At 40.4% G+C, this 20,408-nt stretch overlaps 1 protein-coding gene across 1 annotated transcript in view; it reads left to right on the top strand.

Annotated features, from left to right (window-relative positions):
- kcnc2 (potassium voltage-gated channel, Shaw-related subfamily, member 2) overlaps positions 1-7,806 on the top strand; it is a 112,037-nt gene extending 104,231 nt beyond the window's left edge. Inside the window, exons 4-5 of the mRNA XM_083935555.1 lie at positions 6,138-6,232; positions 7,193-7,806. Of these exons, the coding sequence (XP_083791681.1) occupies positions 6,138-6,199 (62 nt within the window). The 3' untranslated portion in view covers positions 6,200-6,232; positions 7,193-7,806. The remainder of the gene's footprint in view (positions 1-6,137; positions 6,233-7,192) is intronic.
- The last annotated feature ends 12,602 nt before the right edge of the window (positions 7,807-20,408 follow it).

The raw sequence follows: 20,408 nt of genomic DNA on the forward strand, positions 1-20,408 counted from the left end.
CCCGACGAATATATAATTCTCTGCGCAGTAATGCTGCAGCTTCATCCACGGGATTGTTATCAGAAGGACACGCCATGGTAGTGAAATAGTCACCACCTAATATAACTTCTAATGACTGATGTTTGCAGTGATTTTCTGAAAAAACAGACGGAACTATACTACGCCAAAACTCGCCCGCTGACTGAATGAATGAGGAAATCAAACACCGTGTGTGGCTGAAAGAGGGCGGAGACAGAGAGAAACTCAAGGTTTTCTGAGAAAAACCTGGTCCCGACCAGGTTAGTTTCAGAGAGCATGTTACCATGGTAACTGACCGAGAGGTTAAGTTACCTCTCTTTGTGAAACAGGCTAGAGTTACCCCTCTGTCTCTGGTTTGAGTTACCTCCCTTTGTGAAACGGAAAACTCTGAGTTTCCCTCATTTCAGGGTTAACAGACTCAGAGTTTTCACTAAACCTGCTTTGTGAAACAGGCCCCTGGTCAAGCAGATTAAACCACTGTGCATGTGGTCCATATCCTCTAGGAGCACATCATGGTGATCTCCCTCCCTGCAGGTCACCTCGCCAGTCTTGTTTTTCCGCCGTAGGCGGTAGCAGCTGTGCTTTAATTTCTGATGCTCCAGTTGGTAGTTGCCGCCAACAACTGCAACTGCATGATATGGATAAAACATCGGGTTCTTCTAGTACCTGCTACCTGTTGGCATAGACCCAGGCTGCCCTTTGTTCCACCTGCTGGGCTGGTTCTGAAACAGCCCTGGTTAAATGTACACACTTCCCCTTGGTGAAAAAAATGGTGCCTTATGCAGTAGGGAAATGTGGTCCAATTCCCATTAGCTGTTTTTAATCAGCGTTTAAGCCAGCTGATTGGCATGCTCCATTAATGATCTGGGGTCCGTTTCACAAAGCAGGTTCAACAAACTCTGAGTCTAACCCTGAACTCTGAGTTGATCTACTCTGAGATAGGAAACTCTGAGTTTTCGGTTCCAGAACAGCCGATTTGAGTTAGTTTGATCAACTCAAAGTAGTTTGACCTGGCGTTAAGCGCGTGCACCACAAGTATAAAAAGACAGCATCAATGGAGCCCTGATTCGATGAGTCACCATGGCAACGGGGAAGGGGAGGGCTACGTTTTTCACCCCACTGGAACTGTAAATATTAATGCGCTCATTCGGGAGTTTGAGCAGGTTTTTCGCCGAAAGTGTAACACCGCTGCAGCAGCAAAAGAGAGGGAGGCGGCGCGGGAGAACATTGTTGCTCGGGTCAATGCGTAAGTTTAAATGTAGTCCTTTCCAATCACAGTTATATCACAGGAGTTGTAGTCTATTAATTTATTTAATTTAAGTGCATTCCCACAGGGGAGACGCGCACTTGGCAGCAGCTTAAGATGAAACATAAAAACATTGTTCAAACAGGAAAAACATCAGCACAATCTCATGGTGACGCTTCATTTTGAGCATGTTTTACATTGTATAGTAAATATTACAGTAAGTGGCTGTTTATATGTTGTATAAAAACTCCCATTTGCAAAAAACGCAGCGCAACACAATATCTGCTGGGATGTGAGAGCATGACTTTGGTTGTTGATGTTGGTAATGTAAGGACGGATGACTGTGACGTGAAACTGTACCGCTCAAAAAGATAATTGCCTGGAAATGCAAGAACATCTATAATCAATAGTTTGATAATCATCTCCCGAAGAATATTTAATTCTCTGCACAGTAATGCTGCACCTTCATCCACGGGATCATTATCAAAAGGACATGCCATGCTGGTGGAAATAGTCGCCACCTAATATAACTTCTAATGTCTGATTTTTGAAATGATTTTCTGAAAAAACTGACGACAGAACTATACTACGCCAAAACTCGCCTGCTGACTGAATGAATGAGGAAATCAAACACCGTGTGGCGGAAAGAGGGCGGAGACAGAGAGAAACTCAAGGTTTTCTGAGAAAAACCTGGTTCCGACCAGGTTAGTTTCAGAGAGCATGTTACCATGGTCACTACCCGAGAGGTTAAGTTACCTCTCATTGTGAAACAGGCTAGAGTTACCCCTCTCTCTCTGGTTTGAGTAACCTCCCTTTGTGAAACGGAAAACTCAGGGTTAACAGACTCAGAGTTTTTACTAAACCTGCTTTGTGAAACGGACCCCTGGCTGCTTTGGCTTGCTTGTTTATTTTCCACCAGTGTGCATCACATTCTGTAATTTTAGAAGTTTGAGCTGCTATAAGTGTGAGCCTGTACTGATAATCAAAATATTTATGTGTTAAAAATGAATGCCTTTTATCCTCATCATCATCAGCAGTATGTGGAGGCTGCAACCTGAATTTATACACACATAAACTGTTATATTTGATACTGATGCTGATAATGTGCATGTTGGTAATCTCAACTCAATTTGAACAAGCAGTTCATACAAGTATTCCTAAACTTATTTTTCTAGACACTGGCAAGATTTATAGTCTTTCAACAATTTCTTGAAATACTAACAATGTTGCCATGAGATGAACCACCTTTAACCATAACAATATCTCTTATTTGATTAATAGGTTTCCACACTTAACTCTGGCAGACTGGAAATTTTTTTTATCACACAGGCATTTCTAAAAGGTGGAGCTTCTGTGAAGGGTGAAGCAATCTGATTGGTTGAGTGAGTGAGTGAGTGGGTGGAGCCAGATAACCATTGTTATCTGAATGGCAACAGAGAAATTAACCAAAATGAAACTGGAAGTGATTATTACATCCGTTCATAATCATGACATTCATTGTGTTGGGACCTCAGCATGTTCGCTAACTAGCTTACCTAGCTAGCTAGGCTAGTATGGCTACTTTGAAGTCCAGCTAAACTCAGTGGAAGACATAAGGGGATTTTATATAGAAAACGCATCATATTTGTGGCCGGGCAAAGACTACAATTTGACGTCCTGTAAATGTGAAACAGAGGCATAATATTCCTCCTTAGGCGTAAACATCTGACGTGAAGCACAAAGTTGGGCGTACAGTGACATATAACATATGGGTCATGTTGTATAGGGCTAAGAAGTTAGCCCTAAGACCTGATGATTCAAGGTTTTCTCTGCCGTGATGGACAGCAGCTCATGGATTTCACAGACTTTCCTGTTGCTCATCACGTCGGTTGAAATGTTCCGTCTCTTGTTAGAGGGATCAGCTTTTTCCTGCTTTTAAAACTGTGGGTCGCACAACAGTTCATGTAGTCAACACATAAATGTAGGGTCTGAGCCGAACATTAGGGTGCTTAATCAGGCCGGCAATATACCACGATCTTTCTGAATTTGTGGAAGCTGCAAAAAAGGCAGCCAAATTACCGTCTTACCGTCCATTGTAAAAACACCTATAGATACTTTAGTTGGCTAATGTTGGCCATGATGGCTTTGCAGCCAATTTGCCCTTGGTCTGTTGAAACTTTGATAGTTCTTATCACCAATAAATTGCTGCAGTGATGATGTGTTTTTGTAGGTCAACCCAGAAGTTTGTCCAGATCCATTGTCCTGGTTCCATCCCCAAAAAGCCAATGGGAGTTTTCCAGTGGAAATTTGATTTTTGCAGCATATTGAAGCTTAAATGTAACCCGCAAAAGTAAAAAGCTAACCTATAAACTAACTACACCCTCCACCAGCTTCCCCCTGATTTTGCTTAATGAAGTTTGATGAAGATTGTTGATTTATTTTGCCACTTGTCAGCAGCCGCATTTTAAAAACACTTACAATTTTGAATATTCACAAGTGGGGTATTTAGTGATATATTTTTTGTTTGTAGAACAAAACATGAACGTCATCTAACCAAAAACCCATTCTAAAACCCATTAACTTCTAGACGAGGGAACCGGAAATTTTGTTGCACTCTATTGGGCCGTTTAAATTCCCAATATTGTGAATAAATGGATTACAATTAAGGCCAATACGATCAAGTCAGCTAGTGTTTGTATCTGGTTACACTTGTTTATGAGCTTGTAACACAACAGGAAAAGCTAAATTCCCCTTTATCTGGTGCGACTCCAATGTTAGCCTTGAATAATCATTGCTCTGAAGATGGAATAACAGGAGGATTTTCCATCCTATTCTGCCAACATGGCATGAATTCAGCATAAAACGAGTAGCCATGCTGTTTTTATGGATTTTGGTCTAATTTCAGTTAATCTCCCGTCACTGCTGCGGGTTTACATAATACATCTAGAACAACAGCCACCTTTTCACTGTCACAGCAGGAAAAGCACAGATGTAACTAATCACATTAATGATGGATCCATTTCATCCAGGTGTGCTAATGAGCATATATTTGTTAATGAATGCAACCACATTCAAATAAATGGTAAAGCTCCTTTCTGATTAGCTTCATTGAATTAGAATAACATTGGAGTTTATTCAAATGTAGCCCAATGTTTGTTTTGCAGCCATTTTACCACTGGTTTGTTGACATTTTTGCTGAATGATGAGTGAGTCATAGCTCGACTCAGACTTACAACTAGAAGGCAGCCTCTCTTTCCTACATGGCTGCTCGTAATTCCAGTCAAATTGAGTCGCCTACGTTGTGAGCAAAAGGTAATATAGCTTACTGTTATTGTGCTGTCTTTGCTATTTTAAATTATACTATTTTCTTCTAAAGTTGTGTCCGAGATTACCTCTATCTTCATCCTAAATACCAATAGGATGGTGTAATGTATATTTTTCAGATCAGATAGGGTTCCAGTGTAAATGGAATGCAACTTCAGCCAGAAACCTGTGGTTGTTTGGCTCTACCCACTGAGGATTAACTCCAATGAGGTTATTTCTCCCTCCAGAGCAGCTCAAAACATTTGCCTATCTAAGACTCCAATCTGCCTCACAGTCATTGTCAGGAAATGTGCTGTGCATACACTCACCATATAGTTTGTTACTGTTGCTCTGTCTCACTCCTGTCTCCTGTCTTGTCTCGGATTACACGGCCGGCTTGGACTTGGATCGTTGCCTGCCTGCGTGCCTGCCTGCCTGCCTGCCTGCCTGTGTGTGTTCATGTCCTGTTCCTGCACCACCACCACCTCTCTGTCGCCCCCTAATCTGAAGGCTATGAGAAATCCCGGAGCTTAAACAACATAGCGGGCATGGCTGGTAACACCCTGAGGTTGTCTCCTGTGACCTCGCCCTACGGATCGCCCTGCCCCCTGCGGCGCTCTCGCTCCCCTATCCCCTCCATCCTGTAAGACATCCTGCCCTGGGCCACCCCACATCCTAACCCAAGAACAAACCACCTCCCTTTGCTATTATATCTGAACTCTGTTCTAGAGATTGTGACTAGTGGATAAGTACTTAACTCTGTAGCTTAGACTAAGGTTAGTGGCTTGGGCGACCTGAGCAACTCCTCACTTCCCCATTTCCCCTAAAGATTGATGTGCTTAGCTAACATCCTTAAGTAGCTAGTCAGTTCTCCTGTGTCACTTGGAGTTTCCTTAAGTTTGATAATGTCGTACTTTGAGACTTGCAATAAAAGAACTCTGACTGGTGGCCTCAGCCATAACATTAAATAAAGGATACATGAATATTCAGGGATATTAGATGTTGCTATATTTAGATACCTTGAAAAAGACGTGCTTCCAAAAAAAAAAGAAAGAGATATCACTTCATTTGAACCTCATACAACTGTGACTTTGTCTTTGGTTTGCTACTTTATTTTTGGGATGGATGATTTGTCTTTCAGGACTATGTTTCAACTCACACAAGTACAGTCTGTCACTCTTCACCTGCTGCTGGGCCTGCTCATATTTTTGCATGGATCATCCTGTAACCATCATCTGCAAGCAATGTGGCAAGGGGACAAGAGATGAGGCAGACCGCGAGGAGAGCTTATGGAAATATATATGTGTCAATATGTATTTAAATGAGTATTTTTTAATTTATTGTTATTATGTTGGGGTTTGGGTGGGTACACTCGACTTTTACTGTGTCTCATTTTGCCATTGGCTTCACCAACAATCCACCGAGGAGACCAGAAACACAGAATGCCTGCTGGGCTTTCGTTCCTCTCTCCATGTGGGGTTTCACTAGTCTGCTGCTATTTCCGACAGACTTTCTCCCCACCTCCTTTATGTTTTCTTTTCTTTGACGGAGTGCCACAAAAGCTGTTGTGTCTCTGGTTGTTTACTCACAGATAACTGCAAAGAGGTTGTCTTTACTGGTTTCACACAAGCAGAGAGCAGCGTTCTATCCTAATGGCGTGGGGGAAGGCACCGCCATGGCGGAAAGGTAACCTTGTGACCAGGTGTGAAGGTCAGACTGCAGTGTGGAACCCTCTCACCATTTTGCTCATTGTGTTTTTCTATGTGCTTACTAAAAACGGGGGTTATTCAATAATCCTAGGGAGAGATACCTGTATGTGGTTGCAGAGTAACATTCACTCTAAATGGCACCATTAAAGGTGCTGCTTGTAGCATTTTAACCAGTGGATAATTACCGCATAATATTGAGACATAAGTATTGTTAGTGTAAAGAAATGACACCATGATTGAGGAAAAACTTCATTTTGTGTGCTTATGTGCTACCAGATATCTTTTATTTTTTTGGGAAATTTGCACAATTGACGACAAGAGCAGATTTTGTTTGTTGCAAAAAAAGGTGATACATAACTTTTTTCAACTCCTGCTTTTTTAGCGGCACATTTTCACTTTATATCAGCCATCCCTAAGGGCTATCAACTACAAATCCCCAAACCAGAATGACTAATCTGAACAGTTCTCAAGTTAAGCTGAGGCAGCCTGTGCTTTATCACTTATACATTCACTATATTTCACTTCTGGCCACTAACAGGTGTGGGACAGCAGACATAGCCATGCAGCGATGTGCCTCACCAATCCCTACAGTATGTCTAAACCAGTAGCAGATGGTTGCTTAGCAACTGGCTTACTGCTAGATGCATCTTACACGCAGGTCAAAAAGTCAAATAATTAAAAAGAAGAGCTATTGCAAACATTTCTCTTTATCTGAACACCAAATTATTGAATCACCCCGACTTAAACCACTTCAATATAGAGTTCTCATTATTCTGGATATGAGCTCAAAGAGCACCTTAGATTTGTACAGACTTTTTTTTTTTGTGCATGTATCGAAAATAGCCAGTCTGTGCATGGCAAGTTCTTCTGATATGATGCTCAAAAAAGACAGATTATGCATTTCTGATTTTTAGAGATGTGTCTATATTTTATTTAGACGCTTCATTTCCTGTTTGAATGACGGTTGGATAAGTCATCAGTGTGAGGACCTATTGCACTGGGAGGACCCCGTTTGGAGCCATAAGGCCGCTCCTACAGGACAATATGGACGAGGAGGCAAAACCTCATGACTTACAGATGCCCAGCCGATGGCTCAGTGCGCAGGAGAGGGACTTAAAGATCAAAAGTTAATCCTGGCAGGATTTTGATAAGCATTTACCTTTTCCTGATTTCTATTTTTGTTTCAACAATTTTTGGACTGTGGAGAAAAGCATAGCAAACTGGACACGTCTTTTAAAGAAGACTATCTACTGTACAGATATTGTTCCTGTAAATAAGACGACAAAAAACATCTGGGCCAAGCAGCTCCGTCCACACATCTGTCTTTTGATGGTGAGTCAGGTCACAAAGTGGTTGGTTGCTAAGTTGCACCGTGACACTCAACGTCAATCACTTTTCTTGCTGTGGTATCCCTCCTTGCAATAAGTGTATTAACTTGTATCAGTTGAGGCACTTTGTGTTCTAAAATTGGAGTGTATTCATATATGAAATTCTACATACAGTATATACAGTATAGAGAGACAAACATGGTAAGTTGAATAAATGTGACATTATGGTCATCTCTGTTTTTGTTTCCCTTGGTAATTTTCAGTAGGTTTATTGCTCTGCTGTGTGTTCATGTGTGTGTGTGTGTGTGTGTGTGTGTGTGTGTGTGTGTGTGTGTGTGTGTGTGTGTGTGTGTGTGTGTGTGTGTGTGTGTGTGTGTGTGTGTGTGTGTGTGTGTGTGTGTGTGTGTGTGTGTGTGTGTGTGTGTGTGTGTGTGTGTGTGTGTGTGTGTGTGTGTGTGTGTGTGTGTGTGTGTGTGTGTATGTGTATGTGTGTATGTGTATGTGTATGTGTGTCTGTGTGTATCCTAAAACACCAGGGTCAGATCTGCAGTATGGAAGGCCAGGTCAGTGGAGACCAGTGAGTGGACTTGCTGTCACTCTTCCAGTTAGTTTTAGCACAAACGTGAATGAGACAGAGTTCCCCTGTGATGCAGTCGCCGTTGTAGAAGTCCCCTCCCCCACTTTGCATTTCACATGCAACTACCCTGCATTTGTGCTGCAGATGTTTGTGTCTTTACAAACCCAATTATCCTCACTAGACTAGTCCTCATAACTTACTGGTGGCTAAACAAAAACTGCATAACTTGATTCTTCCAAACTTTTCCCCTTGTGGGGGGTGGAGCAAAAGTGTAGCCGAAGTTTACCAAGTTATAAAGCGGGACTTCTAGAATGGCTACATCTGCACAGTAGCAATCCCATGTACCCAAAAAATAAGATCGGATTTGCAATAAGCACCCGAAAACAAAAAGCACCGATCCACACTGTGATTTCAGCAGAAGGCAAAAGAAAAAGGGAGTGAAACGCCGCCTAAAGCTGATAGAAAGGACCGGCAGGCGGCGCAACTCTTGTCATGTTGGTTGCAACCTGCACAGTTGTTAGCTAGCTGTCAAGTGTCACCCTGTACCCACAATCCTCCTTGTGTAGTACACACGCTGCTTTACTCTTTGAATTGACAAAGGGGTACCGTTTTGTGTATTTTTAGGATGACGTTGTGACTTGGAAAAAAAAAAAGGTGTTTATTTTTTTTAATCCAGAACGTGTATTTTTGTGTCTTACTGTTGAGTACAATGCTCTTACCTGTAACAGTCATGGTAGTCTGATGCTGTGCTTCTCCATCGTGTCCTCAAACTGTCAGGCCTTTGATCCGAGTTCATGTTTTGTATGTTTTACTGTGAGGAAAATTCTAGTTTGAAGTCTGTATTTGTGGAGCCTTTTGTTGGCATTCTAAAGTGCATGCTGAAAAAAAACATTGTGTCAAACTGTAAAAAAGGAAAAAGAAAAGATGACATACTGTATATCACGTTCAAAACAATGTGTATAGAGTAAAGGTAAATGCTGTGTGAGAGATTCACATAAACTATTTATCTTTTAACTGATTGTTTCTTTCTTTGCTTCGTCTGACCTAGTTTCTTTCTCACAGAGATTTTGGGTTTACTGAAAAATATGGGTTTACCATTATTTAAACGTCTACATGTGTTTCACTGACAAGCTGTTAACACTCACACAAACAAATACCAGATTGTAGTAAATCATGTCATCTTAAAACAAAGTTAACTTTCAAGCTTATTCTGCAGCTTCCAACCCCGTCTCCCAGTCTTTATCAGTGGATGGAGTTCGGAGTCATCATGTGACTGACTACTCAGGACACGCTGTGCCAACTGGACCGTCTCCATGACAACTGAGCAAACTCCATTCTCCAGTGAAGGCCATGTCATGACAAAGCTCGGAATAAGTCACACTGCTGTTTCTGAGCTCAAGGCTGAACTTTTGTGTAGTCTCCTCTCAGAGTTTGAAAGGACTTTGGAACGGTGAGTCACAAAAATTGAAGTGAAAATGGAACTCAAATCCAAGTTCAGACCAAAGATGAACGAAACAAGTTGAAACTTGCATCTACTTGCAACGCGCAGGTCTTACAACAATGTGACGAGACAAGTCGGTGTCTCATCTCCGCAGTAGCGTCTCTCTGTAATAATGATCAAACTCTTCCGGCTGTCTTTGTAGCTGCATATCATTTGTAGCATTCTAAAATAAGAATGAGGACAACGATAGGGAGATACTTGCAGTGGTGTGCACGGACTTTTTGAAGGGCAGGAGAGAAAAAGAAAATAAAGGACACATATAACGCACCACTGAAGAAGGCACTTTAGCACACCTTTTGGCTCCTAGAGGGCATTTAAGCAAGCTTTTTGGTTCCTAGAGGGCAAGACAAGGCAAGGCATCTTTATTTATATAGCGCATTTCTTACCAAGGCAACTCAATGTGCTTTACATAAAGACAGCACGCGTTTGGCTCCTAGAGGGTACTTTAGCACACGTTTTGGATGCCAGGAGGGCACTTAAGCATGTGTTTTGGCCCAAAAACAGAGGGCACTTTAGCATGCTCCCTGAAAACACCCTCACCCCTGCACGCCAGTGTTGTTGAATACCGTTTCATTTGTCTGATTCACATTGTTCTCGATAATGGTGCTCACACTCTTTATTTACTATAGCTCGTTTGACTCTCTCTCTTTCTCTCTCTCTCTCTCTCTCTCTCTCCCTCTCTCTCTCTCTCTCTCTCTCTCTCTCTCTCTCTCTTTCTCATTGGTGCTGTCCTAAACCAAAGTTCTACCAACCAACCAACTTTTCTCTGTAACGTTCTAAAATGGTTTTGTCTTGTTGTGAATCTTTGGTCTGAACTGGGCTTTAAATGAGACATTAGAGACTTTAAAGGGGACATATGATGAAAAACGCACTTTCCCGATACTTGTACACATTCATTTTGGTATCTGGAGTGTGAAACAAGACAATCCAGTCAGTTTGTTGTCGGCTGGCTGACTAGATCAAAAAACGTGTGATTCAACAAGCCAATCACATTTGGAGTGGAGTGAATACAGGGATATTCAGACAGACAGGATGAGACGGATAATGTGGTTTGATTTTTTAACAATAAAGCATGTAAGCATGTTCTAGTAGAAACCTAAAATACAATACAATTAAAGAGATGACTACGGTGTTCGAGAAACATTTCAACAGGTTCTTGTAGCCCAACAGTCTACTGCAGGGGAACGACTGGTTCGCTGTACCCACTACTATGGCAACTTGTGGGAGTGTTTCTTGAGCACTGTAAGCGTCCCTTCAACTCTCGCTGCTTGGTCCCTTTTTCTAGTCCACACACAGCTTGGTCTGGGTTAACACTTTATTTCATGGGCCCTACTTTAAAAACAAATAATTTCCCAAGATGTTTCCTGGAAAGAATAAAATAATTTGGTACAAATTTTAGGGAACATAGAGCCAAACTTCTTACACAGTTATTTTAGTTTGTCTCTAATATGTGACTAGGTGCTTTGACCCGCATACCTACTTGCAGGTCGACTTCATAATGCACTTATTATTGGATAATAAATTGCTGACCTCTGTTACACTTGCAATAAATACTGTAGAAATGAGTGTATGTCAGGCCTGTTTAGATGAATACTGTTTGCTTTACTTTGTTTATGAATTTATATTTACTTTTATTTTGTTGAGCCAGCTGAAAGAAGGGAAACTATATATTTGGTTAAACCATCGTTATCTGGACAACATTTGCATGAGTCTTCTTCCTGGAATGACACATGGGCAGGTTTGAGGTGGCCTCTTTGTTCAGCCCTGCACCTACAGACCACCCCACCCCCCTGCAGGGTTTATGACCATCACCTCATGCTACAATTGTGACCACTCCCTGTGTGCTTTGAAAAAACAAGAGTGGGGAGATAGTACAGTTGTCTGGGTTTTTTTTTTTAAGTAAGTGTAAATTACTGGATCCGTTATGCAGTTATGGGTGGTTTCTTTATCCATAGCATCAGATACAAACCAGATGTTGGAACATCAGGCTTCAGGGCGACTGAGATGTTCTTATTGTTATCAGATTTTTATAAGGGATAAAAAGGTAAAATGTTACAGATATGTAAACCAATTTGAATTATCTCTGAATTCAACAAAACACACAATGACTGCTGACGTATGTGATGACACTGCCTCACCTATCAACTGAATGTCATTCAGTAAAGGGGTCGTTGTTGTAGCCGCAATTTATAATTTTACTCTGACGCAGGTGTGTTTTGAAACTAGCATCATGCCCATTGCAGCTGTAAATGTCATTTCCCAGTGAGAGTAAACAAACAAAAACAGCCAGATGAGATAATGTAGAGTCGGCGCCCTCCTCTCCCACTTCCTGTGGACCTTGTTCATTCTTCAACTCACATCCACTAATCAGCACCACTGTTTCTCTGACACATCCTGACTATCTTTACTCCCGTTGCTATGGAAACAACCACAGACCTGCCAAAGAGATGTAAACAGCCAAGGCTGGGAGTGTGTTTTTCAGGACAGGACCCCCCCTCCCCACCACCCCCACCACCTCTCTCTCTCTCTCTGTCTTTCTTTTCTTCTTCTCCCCCCTCCTCCACACATCCACCCTCCACCTCCTTGCTGAAAATCTGAAACACCAAATTCATGGTATGAATATTCCATCAGAGGATGTTTTAAATATATTGGTTCTCGCTCAGTATGTCTCATGCAGACTCAACCCAACAGGTCGTTTTTTAAAAGTCTCTTATGGTTGTAATGAGCATTCTGTCATCTGCACACGCCATCTGGTCTGCTTAGAACACTGCATCTGGCTAAGGAATTAAAGTTATGTATGATAATAAGGCAGGGTATGACATTCAGCTCATAAGAAATTTCCTTAATGTTAATCTGTCAAAAAATATAATAAAAAATCAAATAAGATATTGTTAATAAGTTCCAAAACTAGAGTCCAAGTCAAGTCTCAAGTCACTGTGTGTGCGACTTAAGTGCAGCTCAAGTCCAGGTCCCGATCTCGGTACTACGGGTAGTATATTTGTATTTTTTTTTTTTGTTCTCGTTAGTTCTCAAACCAGAATTACCTCAACCTGAAAAAGAAACAGCAAACATGGCGACCACCACCATTCTCTCTCTTCAACATTTAGACATAGCAGGACCAATTACTTTTGCTAAAGAGTAGAGTTAAACTGAGTATTTGTTTCACCAGATTTTTGTTGGCTACTGTTAGTCTTTCACCTTGGAAAGACTCATGTGACCTTTTCATTTTGCAAGGTCAACATTCAAATTCTGATAGATGTTTCCCCTTGTTACTGACATTTTCCCCTACATGTGGTTTATGACCAGACTTTTATGCAGCCTATGGTTCATTGCTGTAGAGTAAAAACTACACCCTACACAAAAGACATTGATGACTTGAGTCTTTTCTCTGTGATGGTGGAGCTAGTGGAAAGGTCAGAAGGCCATCGAGAACTCTAGAGCTCTCTCCCTATGTGCTACACATTTGATTATATGTTGTGTGTTCACAGAAAAGTAGAATAATATATCAAGTTGTCAGGCTTGATGTTTGAGTGTGCTGTTTTTGTCCACTGTGGTCCCACAATGCAACAAACAATTGAAATGGAGGAGCTACTCAGAGCTGAATGGTTGTGTAAAATTGTCAAACAAGTTGATTTCTTCTGTACGAAGGCCCGTGGTTCTCAAAGCTTTTCATGTCAAGGACCCTTAAATTGATACACATTAGGTTAAAGACCCTAATTTGATAACACTGCTTCAGGGACCTCCACCTAAAAACATTTTGGTTGTGATTAAAACCAGAATAGCTATCGGACAGGACTATGCAGGAAGTGAAACCTATGATAAGAATAGTCACTCTTATGACTCTGACTCACATTGATCTTACTTCATAAATAGTTTTTAAAAAAAAATCCCATATTTTCTGGGGACCTGGAACTCCCTTAAGGACCCCAGGTAGTCCACTGACCCATGGTTGAGAACCACTGATATAGGATACTGTAAAGATTAGTATATAGTACATCCAGTTATTATATAGTATGGAATTGGGACATGTTCAGCAAAAGTGATTCATCAACAAGAGTCCATGAATATCCACATGAAGAGTATGGAAAGGAGGTAACAGTTTAAGGGGATAGTTTGATGTTGCTAAGCAGCTAAATGTATCAGCCACCCAAAACAAGTGGAAAAGCTGGTCTATTGCTGACTCAATCACTTAGTTTGTAGGTGTTATTGTGTGAGTTTTGGTGTTTTAAAGGATGAAAAACTAACAAAACAATGGATGGAGGCAGCGGTAAGACAGCCACTCCAGTTTTCTGTGCGGTAAAATTAGTCTAGTGGCTTTGACAAGAGCATGGGTTCACTTTCTTCAGTTCCTCTGTGAATAAGGGCCATTTGATAGTAAGGTAAAGTAGTGAAAATATTCTAAATATAGCATACACACAAAAAGAAGTCAACAGATCTTGGCAGGACATTGAACATTTCACAAAAGAATACATCATTCATTCATCTTCAACCGCTTATCCCGGGGTCAGGGTCGCGGGGGAGCTGGAGCCGATCCCAGCTGACATCGGGCGTGAGGCAGGGTCCACCCTGGACAGAACGCCAGTCTATCACAGGGCACATAGAGACGAACAGAGACAGACAACCATTCACACCAACGGGTGTGAGGCGACAGTGCTAACCACTACACCACCGTGTAGCCCCAAAAGAATACAGGGTCTATTAATATGAAACTGACAAGGTTAACGGTCGTCAATTATGATAAATGTGTTTCCTAACACAGTGATGCCTCTTCATGTTTTGATAACAGTAAACCTGACATGACACTGATGATTATCAGCCTTTGTATGCACACTGTATAAATGTAAGCAAGATGTTGGAGCTGTGGTACTGTGCGGTGGCATTTAAATCCTGATTAGTGCTATGTAATGACACTGGCGCAGTTATCAATGGCAGAGTGAGTCAGGCTGTAGAGTGGGGGCTCCGTTTACAGGCTTTGTTCCAGGTGTGTGCTCAAAAGCGCTTTCAATTACTCACACCCTGACATGGAGCCCCTTACAGACAACCACAAGGGCAGCGTGTAGTGGTGTGCGCTAAGTGCCGGGACACACAAGCGCTGTAAATACCAGTGTCAGCACTTATGAGACAACAAAACAATAATAATGAAAAGAAACCCAGCAGAGATGAGATGAGGACTGTACTGTGAAGACACTCCAACTGCAGCAGGAAGTGAGTCCACACAGCGGCTGCACAGGAAACCGGCCCTTCAGCCATCCTGTCCACCACTTCACTACTGTAAGTATGTGGGATACTGATGTGTACTCCTCCATCACTTTGAGTTTTCATCCTTTATTTAGCTGCAAGAAGAGGGATGGATGGAGGCACTGCAATGCAAATGTTCTCTGCAGCTACATTGATGATGTTTCGTAATATTTGTAGGGGAGAGCCAGCACGATCAGGGACGGGACGAGTGAAACAACGATTTCCTGGAAAAGCACGCAAGTCTGACGCGTCAAATTTTGCCAGTACGTTCAGCAAGCAAGACTGACCAACCCCGTGAATTATCATGTAATAGCGTCATACCATACAAAAGTTATCCCCGCTAAGCTGTTTTTGAATGAGAAAAGAAAAATCTTTAATGCTTTTTGTAATAAACAGTCTTTTTTGTTTCATGTCATAATAATATGACAATACAACAGATGAATTAGTACCTAAACTTGTCATAATTTGACTTTACAACAGATAAATGATATTAAACATTTCATAATAATATGACTATACAACAGATAAATTATATTAAACATGTCATAATAATATGACTATACAACAGATAAATTATATTAAACATGTCATAATAATATGACTATACAACAGATGAATTAGTACTTAAACATGTCATAATAATATGACTATACAACAAATAAATTATATTAAACATGTCATAATAATATGACTATACAACAGATAAATTATATTAAACATGTCATAATAATATGACTATACAACAGATGAATTAGTACTTAAACATGTCATAATAATATGACTATACAACAAATAAATTATATTAAACATGTCATAATAATATGACTATACAACAGATAAATTATATTAAACATGTCATAATAATATGACTATACAACAGATGAATTAGTACTTAAACATGTCATAATAATATGACTATACAACAGATAAATTATATTAAACATGTCATAATACTATGACTATACAACAGATTAATTAGTACCTAAACTTGTCATAATTTGAATTTACAACAGATAAGTGATATTAAACATGTCATAATAATATGACTATACAACAGATGAATTAGTACCTAAACTTGTCATAATTTGACTTTACAACAGATAAATGATATTAAACATTTCATAATAATATGACTATACAACAGATAAATTATATTAAACATGTCATAATAATATGACTATACAACAGATGAATTAGTACCTAAACTTGTCATAATAATGTGACTATACAACAGATGAATTATATTAAACATGTCATAATAATATGACTTTATTACAGATGAATAAGTACTTAAACATGTCATAAAGTGTGCAGTGTCAGAGTTTTGAGGTTTAAAGGCAAGAAAGGTTTGAATGTCAGTGGTCGCTGTCGTAAAGGATTGAAAGTGTTTCAAGTGTCACATTGCATGATCAAAACCTGCATAAATCACTGAATTAATAACAAATTAATAAATGTTTTTGCAATGATTGGCAACTGCTTTAAATAACATAAATTTAATGAACAAAACATGTTTGTAACATACATGAACAGATTATTCACCAAAGTGTGAATAAAAAAATGCCAATAAATAACAGGATGTCCAACTGTGTATCACTAAACGTGACTTGGGAGGGGAATAAGTCAATTAAATGAAATGTAGCAACCAACTGGTACAAAAGAAGAAAGGTGAGTTTAATTGCAAAGCGCATCTTGACAATGACGTACAGGACAAAGATATTTTTTTGACCCATTTATATTAAGAGATGAGATGTGAAATTTTAGCAATAACGAGTACACTAGTATATGTTGTCCGGTATGTTGCATAAAAACAGGAGCACGGTCAGTAGTTTCTGTTTAAAATATGCTGTTCCATTCGTCCCGCGTATCTGTTCCAAATGTCCCAGGTGGGGCGTTTGAAACAAGTCACCTTACGTTCAAAGTTTAAAAACAGCGTGATCATCCGACTTAAGTATTAAATTACACTTGTAACTACGAGTATACACATGTGAATCGTTAATCACATGATACAATTATTTGTATACGCAACATCATTGAAAAGACATTTAACTTAAAGGTGTTTCAATCGACCCGACTCGCCACTACTAGTTTCTGAAGGTTTGTAAGATTCCATTGATCCCTAAGGATTTATGGAAAATTGTGCAACTTCAGATAAACGAAACCAACAGTATTTGAAAGACCAGTGTTTTTCACAGCAGCATGGGTAATGACATGGGAATTGCACAGCTGGTCCACTGTAGAATAAAATGATTTTTGTGTCTGTCTTTGTGTCTGTCTTTGTCTCTCTCCCTCTCCATCTGTCTGTCTTTTCTCCATCTGTCTGTCTTTTCTCCATCTGTCTGTCTTTTCTCTCTCTGTCTGTCTTTGTCTCTCTCTGTCCATCTGTCTATCTTTTCTCTCTCTTTCTCTCTCCTTTTCTTCCTCCCCAACCGGTGCAGACAGATGTCCGTCCTCCACAGAGCTGGGTCTGTCTGACGTTCCTGCCTGTTATAGGGAAGGTTTTCAACGCCACCGTACTCTACGGGGGAATTGTTGGGTCTATGTAAATCATAAATAAGTCATAAAGCGTGGTCTTTACCTACTATGTAAAGTGTCCTGAGATAACTGTTGTTAGGATTTGGCACTGTAAATAAAATTGAATTGAATTGATTTGAATTGAAATTCTAGATATATGCAGTTTTGATCTGAAGGAGAAAAAGAACAGTCTCTTTTTATCAGTGCATGCAGGAGGGTTAAAGGTCAGCCACAGAGCAGCACTGATGGGCCGGAATTACACAAGGTCACATCAGACAGCCGGCCAGTTTCAACTACTATGAAATGTAAAAAAAACAAAACAAACATGCCCAATTCATTTGACACCCACATTAGCAGAAATGAAAAAACACATATTTTGAGACCATATTCTGAGGATGTTCTGTGATGCGTCGATGGGCTAACAATAAAACACAACATTTTTCTTTCTACCTTTTGAATTGCTTTTCTTAATATGAGTGAAACAGCGCCCCTAGGTTATAACAGCTGGTATCAGTCAGTGTGGTGGAAAAGAAAAATGGCACTTCATCTACTACAGTCTGAAGTGAAGTCAGGTGACGTTGAGTACTCAGTACACTGTTGAATAAACCAGTCAAACTATAAAAGGAACTGGAAAACCAGACTGTTTACCATCTCGGAAATGTCACCAGTACCCATAATGTTGTTCCCTTTTGGTCTATTTTTATTGATAACCTGAACTGGGGAAATATCTGGAACCTTCCTTACAAATACCTGCTTACGAACAAAGTAAGAGAAGTCCTTTTTTAAGATCATACATAGGTATTACCCTGCTAAGCAACATTTCCTGAGGTTTAAGCTTGATATACTGTATGTGTTAACTGTTCTGGAATATGTCCAGAAACAATGGTGCATCTGCTCTGGCAGTGTCGCTACACCACCACTCACATTACTGATAAACTTGTCTCTGATATATCTTTGTTGTGGAAAGATGTACTGTTTGGTTTCCATGACCACAAAAGTAAAAAACAGAAAGAAACATACCTAATTCATTTGTTGATCATTTTAGGAAAGCTTCATATTCACAAAACCAAATTTAGTAACTCTAAACCCTCTTTTATTGCTTTTGGTAAGGAAACTGAACAGTACATCAAAACCATCTTTGTCTCAACAAAAATAAAAAAGCATCTAAAACCATTCACATATGCTCCATGTTTAATGTTTATATTAAACAATGTCTGTTTAATGAAGATGGGTATGTCGACTGTGGAATAGGACTGGAAAATTTCCAACATCCTCATGCACTCAGCTTTATGATATACTAAAGAAGTGAAGCACCTTGCTGAGCCAGTCCCGATGATGAGCAGGGGTGGCGGGGAGTATTAAATATTTCACGTCAGACATTCCCATTGATCAGTTGAAGCCTCTTATCCAGCTCAGCTGCCTCCATGTCATTACACAGCGAGAGATCATAGGCTGCGTGCACCCAGCAGCGTGTTAATGAGCCAGTTTAGTCAAGGTAAGTCTGTGCATACCCCGCTGCAACAGGAGTTGCGAACGGCAGTCATAGCTGCAAACTAAATTTAGCACAGTGGATTTGTGATCTCATGAATGTTGATATCTTTTCCCCCATCATGTGCATTAGCCAGCAAAGCTGTGAACACTCTAATGCTTTGTGTCTATTGTTTTAAAGCTCCTGTTCACTCAAAAAAGTGTTTTTCTTCTGTTTCTGGCCTCTAAAATGTCTGACACTGACTATAGTCGTTGTATCTGAGCAAAGTTTGTCACTAGAGAGGTGTTTTCACATTCCTCTCCTGAAGGAGCAGATGCCAAAACACTTCTCTGCAGTCTGAGATTCACACGTATTCCGGGCAGCTTTAGTTCCTTATTGACCTCCAGTAAAAGCTAGAAAGTAGTTACTGAAGAGTCTCAAGCTACAACGAGTACAAAGGGGAGTGCGAGCAGGAGCAGTGGAGGACAGGACAAGGCCAGATACACGATTTCTCAATGAGGGAGAAACAGTAGATGTGCTTCCATCTCTGAGTTTTTTTTTCCGTTTATGTTAAACGAGATATTAATCATAGCAGAGTAGCTTTTAAATACTTTAACACGTGTCTAGAGCAGGACTTAAAAAATGTTTTGTAAGGCTGTCTGATTTTACTTTTGAATGTGGAAATTTAGGCCTTTTTTTCAGAATATTTAGAAGAACAGGACATAGGTTTTCATGTGAAAGATGATTGTTTTTCCAAACGTGTGCTTTGGTCCTCCTTTCCTGCGCAGTTGTGTCTCTTTCCCTGGCCCCACCAGCTCATCCACGGACCAATGTTTTTTTTCTTCCTCACAGCTTGTCCACATCGTAAGTGCTGTATATAGTAACATTGATTAAACAAAGATGATTTTTAGTAATTGAGTTACTCAGGAGGGGGGCATGGTGGTGTGTTCTCCCCGTGTTTAATTGGGTTTTCTCAGGGTTCTCCAGCTTCCTTCCACAATCCAAAGACATGCACGTGTTAGTTTAATTGATAACTGTAGTTGTGAATGTTAGTGTGAACGTTTGTCTGTCTCGCTGTGCTAGACTGGTGTCCTGTCCAGGGTGTACCTTGCCTCTCGCCCAATGTCAGCTGGGATCGGCTCAAGCCGCCGGTGACCTCGTCAGGGAAAAGCGGTGGCAGTTGATGGATGGTTGGATGGATGGAGTTAGTTGAGTTTCTTGAGGATATACTTTTATTTAGTCCTAGCTCCAAGTCAACAAGGCTCCATAAGGCAAAAATATTAGGAACTAATGCTTTTAGCTTTACATTGAGCGATGATTTCCCATACACAAAAACAACTCTCTAGGCTGTAGATTTTCATGATTTGAAACTTAATAGACCAACCATTAGTGACCACATCAGACAGCTGGACTTGTCATAGCAGGAACAGCCCAGGTAATTATATCAAAGATGGCTCAGTTCCTTCACAACTCTTCCATCCTAATCACAGAGATCTAGTCAGGAAAATGAGTGAAAACACCTGTGTGTAC

This window comes from Echiichthys vipera (genome assembly GCF_963691815.1).
Source record: "Echiichthys vipera genome assembly, chromosome: 20".
Classification (NCBI taxonomy): Eukaryota; Metazoa; Chordata; class Actinopteri; order Perciformes; family Trachinidae; genus Echiichthys; species Echiichthys vipera.